Source organism: Orycteropus afer, unplaced genomic scaffold (assembly GCF_000298275.1).
Source record: "Orycteropus afer afer isolate SDZICR_OR568_19922 unplaced genomic scaffold, OryAfe1.0 scaffold00026, whole genome shotgun sequence".
Taxonomy (NCBI): Eukaryota; Metazoa; Chordata; class Mammalia; order Tubulidentata; family Orycteropodidae; genus Orycteropus; species Orycteropus afer.
Window position 1 is genome coordinate 17,265,173 of NW_006921613.1, and position 10,282 is coordinate 17,275,454.

The 10,282-nt window shown below is 39.6% G+C and overlaps 1 protein-coding gene across 1 annotated transcript in view; it reads right to left on the reverse strand.

Moving 5' to 3' along the window:
• Positions 1 to 5,126: 5,126 nt before the first annotated feature.
• ADAL (adenosine deaminase like) overlaps positions 5,127 to 10,282 on the reverse strand; it is a 17,839-nt gene continuing 12,683 nt past the window's right edge. The window contains exons 9-10 of the mRNA XM_007935263.2: positions 5,864 to 5,964; positions 5,127 to 5,321 (exon numbers count right to left, since the gene is read on the reverse strand). Coding sequence (XP_007933454.2) covers positions 5,127 to 5,321; positions 5,864 to 5,964 — 296 coding nt within the window. The remainder of the gene's footprint in view (positions 5,322 to 5,863; positions 5,965 to 10,282) is intronic.

Below are 10,282 nucleotides of genomic sequence, written 5' to 3' on the forward strand. Positions count from 1 at the left end.
AGTTCACATATACTTTGTCTCATGTCATTGACCACAGTTTACCACAATGCAACAGCTCCCCTCCCACTTCCTCCCCATAATTACCTCTTCCCAGTGTCCATCTAGGGAACTAGCTCTTATGGGAGACAAAGATCAGAAAGTACACCTTTTGAAGATGGGCAGGTTAGATACAGGAAGAGATGAACATGGCCAGATAGCTAAGGCCTGGGATAAGAGTTGTTTTACATTTCATATTAAATTAGAATCCTATGGCTGGAATGAGATCCGAGAAAGGAATGGGGAGAGAGATGTTCTGTAATTAATATTGTTAGATGAGCGATCAATTAGGGTTCTGGTGTTGAAGGGATACTGCTGCTGCTGTTATTTGCCATCGAGTCGGCCCTAACTCATAGTGACCCCTCCTTGGGTTTCTGAGGCAGTGTCACTACGGAAGTAGGATTGCCCAACCTTCCTTCCGAGGAGTGGCTGCTGGGTTTGAACCGCCAGCCTTCTAGTTAGCAGTCTAGTGCCTTAGGCACTATGCTACCAGGGATGCTAGAATTTCCTAATGTTTATTAGGGTTTAAGGGGAGATGGTATCTCAGTTACGTTGCTGAAGAAACAGGAAGGTACAAGAAATACCAGTCAAGCAATGCCTCCAAATCTGACATAGTTCAGAAAGTGTGCTGTAATGTCAAGAAAATTAGTGTATCTATGTGCAGTCATGTGGAAAAAAAGCACTGGAAAGGGTGTGCAGTCATGTGGAAAAAGCACTGGATGGGGTATCAGTGGATATGAATTGTTCCAGATGTACTGTGTGTAAGTCAACCTGCCTCAATTTCCCTTTTTATAAAGCAAAATACTGTTTACATCTTAATCTGCCTCTCAGGGATACCATGTTAATAAAAATTATGTGTGTAAAGTACCTGGTGTTACTTCAGGTGTTTTATATCTATGTATGCAAATTATGACAATTAAGTGACAGGTAAGATAAATCTTTACCTCCTTCTTTTGGCTGTGAAGTAACAAGAAATATGAATCTTTATGTTCCAGGCAAAAAATGGTCCAAGAAAAATTAGAACAAAAATCCTTCCCCGATATCTGAATCCATATCCACCATCCACAAGGACCTGTGATAACTAGTCATGGAAAGTCAGCTTCATTTTAAAATACTAAGTACCAGTCCTTCAACCTCCAGATAAAAAGAATGTACAAAAGTAACAGGGCGAAGGCAAACTCTCTTACCAGGGGAAGACCCAGTTGACTTCAAACTAACTCAAACCTTTCTCTACTGCCCTATTTTTTCCTGAGAATTGAAGAAGCAAGAAGTAATTATCTTCAAGAATTCTTCCTAAGAAAGAGAACCAAGTACACTATGCTTAAAATTGTGTGCCGTTAAATCGATTCTGATCCATGGTGATCATACAGGATAGAGTTGAACTGCCTGAGCTGGTAGGGTTTCCTAGGCGATAATCTTTATGGGAGAAGACTGCAGGCCTTATTTCCCAGAGTAGTTGGTGGGTTCACACTGCTGACTGGTTAGCACCGAAGTGCTTAACCATCGTGCCACCAGGGCTCCTTATGCTTAAAGTGATATTAAATATAGATATAATACACATAACCAGATATAAAAATATACATACACATATCACCAAAACACTGATAAACTGTTGACCTACCTATATTTTTTGGCAAAATTCTAGTGTGATGGTTGATGATTCCTGGATTACCTGCTAAGAGGAGAAAGATGCAAAATACTTGAGATAATTTTAAGAGTTTCATTTCTGGGTTCTGACCAATAGCCATACTTTTAAAAACAAAATGAGCCCCTCAATTTTATTTCCCCTGCCTCAAAAAAATAGCAGCATAAAGTAAAAGGTCTAAACAATTATTATGTGAGCTAACTACTTACAGCCTAAGTTCTTCCTCTCCTGCTATACCCACCATGGGGCTCTTTCAGAAACAAAAACTTGGAATGACTGGAAATCAGGTTAAAGTCTAGAAACAGAGAGCAAAAGTACCTTAAAGATGAAGAAGTGCCTGACCCCAAAGACCATACATATGTTTGGCAGAGGATATTTCTACATACATATTTGTATGTGCTATAAATATATCCATGTATATAGAAGAGAAAACAGGTGGCAAAGTTATAAAAACTTCTTAGCCATAACCAAATACTTTGTGGGAATGAGTCACTGGACTTGGGGGCTTAGGAACACAGTCTTGGGGAACAACTAAGTCAACTGGTATAACAGTTCTCAAACACAGTGTTCTACGTCCTACTGTGGTTGAGTAGCAACTGGGGTCTTAAAAGCTAGTGAGTGGCCATCTAAAATATAGCTAGTAGTTTCTCCCTGTCTGGAGGAAAGACGAGCGAAGAAACTCAAAAAATTCAAGGAAATAATTTGTCCAATGGACCACACAAACCACAATCTCCACTACCCTGAGACTAGAACTGGATAGTACCCAGTTACTACTAGTGACCAAGTGATCAAGACCACAGAAAAGTACTGGACAGAACAGGAGGAAAATGTAAAACAAAATTCAAAATCATAAACAAAAATTTACTGGTCTGATAGAGACTGGTGTAACCTCCAAGATTGGCCCTCAGGCACTTTTCAAACCTGGAACTGAATCCACCCCCAGGGATCACCTTGCAGCTAAACAACAGACAAGCCTATAAAGTGAATAGTAACACTCACGAAGGATGTAATTCCTCAGACTTCCTCGGAATAATCAATCTTTTGACACCAAAACGACAGCATTTGCCCAAAAACAAAGCTCAGAAGGTAGGAAGGGCCAGGAAAGAAAGATGAATGGAAACGGGGAACCCAGGGAGGAAGTGAGAGAAGAGTGCTTTTATACTGAGGGAATTGCAACTAATGTTGAAAAAAAAAATCTAAATTGTTGAATGGAAAACTAATTTGCTCTGTAAACTTTCACCCAAACCAAAATTAAAAAAAAAAAAAATTTTAATGCATAGCCATCAGTTACACTACATTCTGGGGGGAAAAAAGAAAGAAAGAAAGAAAAAAAAGAGCGAGAGAAAGAAGAAAGTAAGGTAGAAACACTATTTTTGAAAATACCCTGATTCCTACGGGGAAACTTGTGCCCTTCCATGCTCCCACTTCCACTTAAGGCTAGCACGACTTTTTATGTTAAAAGAATTTCATGATAAAGCCAACCAATTAAAATCCCTCATCCCACTGCTGTATACCAACCAAAAGCAAACTACTCACTGCTGTTGAATCGGATCTGACTCATAGCGACCCTTCCTTGGGTTTCCGAGGCGGTATCACTACAGAAGTAGATTGCTCAATCTTCCTTCTGAGGATTATAAAATTGTTTGTAACTACATTTTTTTTAATTGAATATTTTTTCAAGACCACTTTTGGGTCATTACATTTTATTCTACAACACTTTTAGTGGTGGTGGCAGAATATAATTTATGAGTAGACTGTATTTTTTTTTTTCTCACCATTCCTTACTTCTGGATAGTTAAACTGTTTGCAATTTCATACTATATAGTACTATGATGAATATTCTTATAACTGTCTTTCAGTATATTCATGATTTTTTTAAGAAAAAATTTTTATTTCATATATAGATTAAGGGATAAAAGGTAAGTTTATGTCTATAGTTTAAACAGGCTTTGGAAACCACTCCCTAGGTTTCTTATCTGAGTTCTGAGTTTTCTGGCCCTAAAGGAACTAAAATTGTACAAGTTGTCAATTTATGACCTTATTTGAAGATTGTGGAGTGTAGGGATATGCAATATCTGTGTAGGTGGGTGGGGGTAGAGAGAATGATGGAATGTTATGCAAGAAAACAACCATCTTCAATCTAAGCATTTCTCAAATAATGCAAATAATGGGAATTCCAGAATACTTAATTGTGCTCATGAGGAACTTGTACATAAACCAGGAGGCAGTTATTCAAACAAAACAAGGGGATACTGCATAGTTTAAAATCAGGAAAGGAGTGCATCAGGGTTGTATCCTTTCACATATTTATTCAATCTGTATGCTAAGCAAATACTCTTAGAAGCTGGACTGTATGAAGAACTGGCATCAGGATTGGAGGAAGACTCATTAACAACTTGTGATATGCAGACAACACAACCTTGCTTGCTGAAAGTGATGACCACCTGAAGCACTTACTGATGGATTAAAGACTACAGTCTTCAGTATGGATTACACCTCAACATAAAGAAAATAAAAATCCTCATAACTGGACCAGTAAGCAGTATCATGATAAATGGAGAAAAGACTGAAGTTGTCAAAGATTTCATATTACTTGGATCCATACTCAACACCAATGGAAGCAGCAGTCAAGAAATCAGACATCATACTGTGCTGGGCAAATCTGTTGCAAAAGACCTATTTAAAGTGCTAAAGAGCAAAGATATCTCTTTGAAGACTAAGGTGCACCTAATCCAAGCCATGGTATTTTCAATTACCTCATATGTATGCGGAAGCTGGACAATGAACAAGGAAAACCGAAGAGTTGATGATTTTGAATTGTGGTGTTGGTGTTAGCGAAGAATACTGAAAGCACCATGGACTGCCAGAACAAGCAAATCTGTCCTGGATGAAGTACAGCCAGAATGCTCCTGGGAAACAAGAATAGCGAGACTTTGTCTCACCTACTTTGGTCATGCTGTCAGAGGGGATCATTCCCTGGAGAAGGATATCATGCTTGGTAATGTGGAGGATAAGTGAAAAAGAGGAAAACTCTCAACAAGATGGAGTGACACAATGGCTGCAATGATGGGCTCAAATATAGCAAGGATTGTGAGCATGACATACGACCGGGCATTGTTTCATTCTGTTGTACATAGGGTAATTATGAGTTGGAGCCTATTCGATGGCACCTAACAATGAGTGACTGCTCATTGAAAAACAAAAGTTACAGGTTGAATGGGAAGTTTACTTAGCAGTAAGTTCCTTCAGTAGGCAGCATGGAGGTAGACTTTGTAAAACCTCAGAGCCTGTCAATCAGTTTAATACATATTTACTGAGCACCCTGGAATCCATTGTACTTGGCTGCTTATGCTTCAAAAGGAGTGGTGGATGATTTACTAAGTACGATATTACAGGGAGATCTTGTTAAAACATACAACTTGAAAGTAGTTCCCCTCATTACAGCTTAAAAATGTAACACGTTGGGCTTCAGATGATTCCACATCTTCCTCAGTTGAGATTTAGTACCATCCGAAGCAAAGATATAGTTGATAGATTCGTAAGACAGATCCCACACCTGAGTTTGAGTCAAATTAAATGTTTCCGCCGCTAGCTGGTACTCTTGAGAAAGGTGTGTTGCAAAAACACCCTTATCATCAGTCTGCCAATATAAACAAGAAATTTTCAAAATGAACAAGGAAATTGTTCTTTGAAAAGCCACCTTTTTGTTTAGGGCCTATTTTCCTATTTAGCTTGCTTCTTCCCAAGAGTCTACACAAGGTCCTGTAAATCAACCTGTGCCTATCTCAAATTATACAGACTTTTAATACTTAAAAACAACAGCAACAACAAAACCCACTAAAGCAGTGGTTCTCAACCCTGGATGCATATTAAAATCACCCAGGGAACTTTTAAAAAATATCCATGCTCAGGATCAACCCAGATCAAATAAAAGAGAATGACAGAGGATGGGTGCTGGGCACCAGTATTTATTTTGTTTCCCCAGGTACTATCCTGGACCTTTTCCTGTAGCACCAAATTAGAGTCACCCTGGTCTTTTGCAGCCTCCAATGCCCCAATCCCCTCTCATCCCTCTCCTTCAGCATTACCCTCAGGCAAGCAGGCAGGCTAGATAGTGAATATTGACCTAATGCAACTTAGGGACTAAAGAGAAGCAAAAATACTTCACATGTAGCACCTTACACAGATCACAGAAGGATGGGCAATGCTGTACCAGAATCCAAAATGATGTTGGTCGTAAGACGGAACTGTCTGACTTTTGATGTTTGAGGTCAAACAGAGTTCTAGATGAAAGGGGGAAAAAAAACTTATTAAAAGCAGATAAAAGAACTCATTCCATATTCACCAAATAGATACATTAAGAAATCTTACCAAACTATGGTCATTTACAGTTCATTAAAAAGTCAAAGCTGACTTTTTAAAAAACATATACAACTCACCAACGTTGATTACATTCTAGTTGTGCAACCATTCTCACCCTCCTTTTCCAAATTGTTCCTCTTCCATTAACATAAACTCACTGCCTCCTAAGGGTCCTACCTCATCTTTCAAGTTGCTGTTGTTAATTTGATTCCATATCCACAGATCTTAAAAGAACACAATGCTCAAGGGAAACTTTTTTTTTATTATTATTTTTATTGTGATTTGGGTGAAAAGCTTACAGAGCAAATTCATTTTCCATACAGCAGTTCACACTTTGATCTCATGACATTGACTGCAATTTTCCACAATGCAACAGCTCTCTTCCCACTTCTTCCCCAGTTACCTCTTCCTTGTCCTTCCCTCCATGCACTCCTGCCCCCTGAGGTATGTCCCTGTACACACACAGCCCTTCTATTCTCCCATGATTGTACTCTCCAAGTAGTGTTATCTACCTAATGTAAATGTTCAGCTCATATGCCTGTCTTTTGTTTGGCTAGAAGCCACAGGAGTGGGTTCAATGTTAGGCCTAAGGGCAGCTAGGGACCATAGTCTTAGGGGTTCCACCAGGTTCTATCAGACCAATAAACCTGGTCCCATTTTTTTTTTTTTTTTTCTTTTTAAATTTTGAGTTTTACTCCACATTGTTCTCTCACTCTATTCAGGATCCCCCTCTGAGTAGATCTAGTTCTTCTAGTCTCACAGTCGAATAGGCCGAGGATCACATGGTGTACCAGTCTTCAAGGTAGACATTATTTACTAGTGAAACTAAATTATCATTTGGTTTTAAGAAGACTTTAGGGGATATTTTTGGTTTAAGCTTTAAAGATTATTTTAGGGCAATAGTTTTAGGGTTTAATCCAGACTTTGATTTCTTTTTTAATGTGTAAAAATGTATAGTTTAAGTAGTACAGCTGTACAGGAAAGATATGCTGCAATTTATGGTGGCCAATTGTACCAGGCAGGGAATTTAACATCCCCTTCATATCTATGTGCTTCCTTTTCTTTTACCAAAATGGTGAGCAAATGGGAATGTGTTTAGTCAGTCACCATAAAGAAGGCAGGGAATTATCATGGCAGTGGAGCAGAGTTTTATTTTAAAATACTCTATTTTTTTGTGGCAATATACACAACCAAACACACATCCATTCACAATTTCTATATAAACACTTAAGTAACATTGGTTACATACTTTACATGGTGTCACCATTCTATCTCTACTCACAGTTTCAATACCATTAATTTAGGCTCTATGCCCCTTAAAGTTCTATCCATGCTTTAGATTAATTGTTGTCAGTTTAAACTCATGTAATTTTTTTTTTAATTATGATTTGGGTGAAAGTTTACAATGCAAATTTGTTTTTCATACAGCAGTTCATATACATTTTGTTTCATGACATGGACTGCAATTCCCCACAATGTAACAGCTCTCATCCCACTTCCTCCCTGTAGTTACCTCTTCCCTGTGTCCTTCTTTCCTGTGCACTCCTATCCCCTGAGCTATCTCTCTGTGAAAACACTGCCCTTCCATTCTCCCACTATTGATAGCTCTAAAGAGTGTACCTACCTATATAAATGTTCACCCTATATGCCTGTCTACTGTTTGGCTGCAAATCATGGGAGTGAATTCAATTCCAGACTTGAAGGGTGACTTGGGGCCACAGCCTCAGGGGTCTTACCAGGCTCTATCAGACCAGTAAACCTGGTCTTTTTTTTTTTTTTTTTTAATGACTTTTGAGTTTTGTTCTCCTATTCTATTAAGGATCTCCTGCACTGAACTCTTTCTGAGTGGTTAGCATTGGCAGCTGAGCACCATCTAGTTCTTCTGGTCTCATGGTCATACATATAGATAATTCTTGCTCAAGACAAACATTCTTTATGAATTATGCTAAACTATTGTTTAGATGGGGACCTCTGGAGCAGTAGGTTATCCAGTAAAAAGGGGCAGGAGGCAAGGCTAGGCCCCAAGCCCCATAGATCCAAGAAAGGGAGGAAGCAGGAGAGGCCGGGGACCTCTGGAGTTGTAGGATCCAGGTAAAAGGGGTGGGAGGCAAAGCTAGGCCCTGAGCTCCCTAGAGCCAGGAAAGGGAGGGAGTAGGAGAGGCCAGGGACCTCCAGAGCGGCAGGATATTCAGGTAAAAGGGGAAGGAGGCAAGGCTAGGCCCCAAGCCCCCTAGAACCAGGAAAGGGAGGGAGCAACCAGGGACCACAAAGTGTCAGGTTCCAGGTAGGAATTAGGTCAGGGGAGAGCGCAGACGTTTCCAACAGCTAAGGGAGACAAACTTAGGTCTGTCAGTTTGTCATCCTGTGGGGCTTGTAAGCTTGTGAGGCTTGAGGCTGTGCCAGTGGTGTTTCAGACGCCAGCAGAGTTGCACATAGTGCACAGGTTTTAACACAGCTTACAGACTAAGACAGACTAGGAAGAAGGAGGAGGCCATCCACTTCTCAAAAACTGGCCAGGAAAAACCTTATGAATAGCAGAGAAACACTATCTGATACATTACTGGTCAACTTTATGAATTTCTCAGAAACACTGTGCAACACAGTGTAGGAAGACGAGCCCCTTGGGTTGGAAGGCACTCAAAATAGGACTGGGAAAGAGTTGCTTTATCAGAGTAGAGCCTACCTTAATGATATGGGTAAAGTAAGTCTTTCTGGACCTCCATGTGCTGAAAGGCATGACTCAAATTGAGGGGAAACAGCTGCAAACATCCATTAATAATACGAACATGGAATATACAAAGTATGAATCTAGGAAAATTGGAAGTTGTCAAAAATGAAATGGAATGCATAAAGATTGATATCCTAGGCATTAGTGAGCTGAAATGGACCGGTTTTGGCCATTTTGAATCAGATAACCATATGATCTACTATGCCAGGAATGACAAATTGAAGAGAAATGGCGTGGCATACATCATCACAAAGGATGTTTCAGAATCTGTCCTGAAGCACAATGCTGTCAGTGACAGGATAATATCCATATGCCTACAAGGAAGACCTGTTAATGCTACTATTATTCAAATTTACGCACCAACCACCAAAGCCAAAGATGAGGAAACTGAAGATTTTTATCAACTTCTGCAGTCTGAAATTGACTGAACATGTAATCAAGATGTGTTGCATATCACTGGTGATTGGAATGCAAAAATTGGAAACAAAGAAGAATCACCAGTAGTTGGAAAATTTGGCCTTGGTGACAGAAATAACGCTGGAGATCACATGATAGAATTTTGCAAGACCGACTTACTTACTGCAAATACCTTTTTCAACAACACAAACGGTGGCTATACACATGGACTTCACCAGACGGAGTACACAGGAATCAGACTGACTACATCTGTGGCAAGAGGCGAAGGAAAAGTTCAATATCTTCAGCCAAAACAAGGCCAGGAGTTGATTGTAGAACAGACCATCAACTGCTCATACGCAAGTTCAACTTGAAGTTGAAGACAATTAAAACAAGTCCACGAAAGCCAAAATATGACCCTCCTGAATTTAGAGACCATCTAAAGAATAGATTTGATGCATTGAACACCAATGACCGAAAACCAGAAGAATTGTGGAATGACATCAAGAACATCAGTCATGAAGAAAGCAAGAGGGCATTAAAAAGATGAAAAAGAAAAGACCATAATGGATGTCAGAAGAGCCTCTGAAACTTGCCCTTCAGCGAAGAATAGCTAAAGCAAATGGAAGAAAAGACAAGATAAAAGAGCTGAACAGAAGATTTCAAAGAGCAGCTCGAGCAGACAAAGCCAATTCTATAATGAAATGTGCAAAGACCTGGAGTTAGAAAACCAAAAGGGAAGAACACGCTCGGCATTTCTCAAACTGTGAAAGAACCAGGAAAAAACTGAAGCCTTGAGTTGCAATATAGAAATAGTCTATGGGCAAAATATTGAATGATACAGGAAGCATCAAAAGAAGATGGAAGGAAAAACAGAGCCACTGTACCAAAAAGAACTGGTCGATCTCCATTTCACAAGGTAGCATATGTTCAAGAACCAATGGTGATGAAGGTAGAAGTTGAAGCTGCACTGAAAGAATTGGCGAAGAACAAGGCTCCAGGAATTGACGGAATACCCATTGAGATATTTCAACAAACAGATGCCCCACTGGAGGCACTCACTCAGTTATGCCAAGAGATTTGGAAGACAGCTACCTGGCCAACTGACTGCAAGA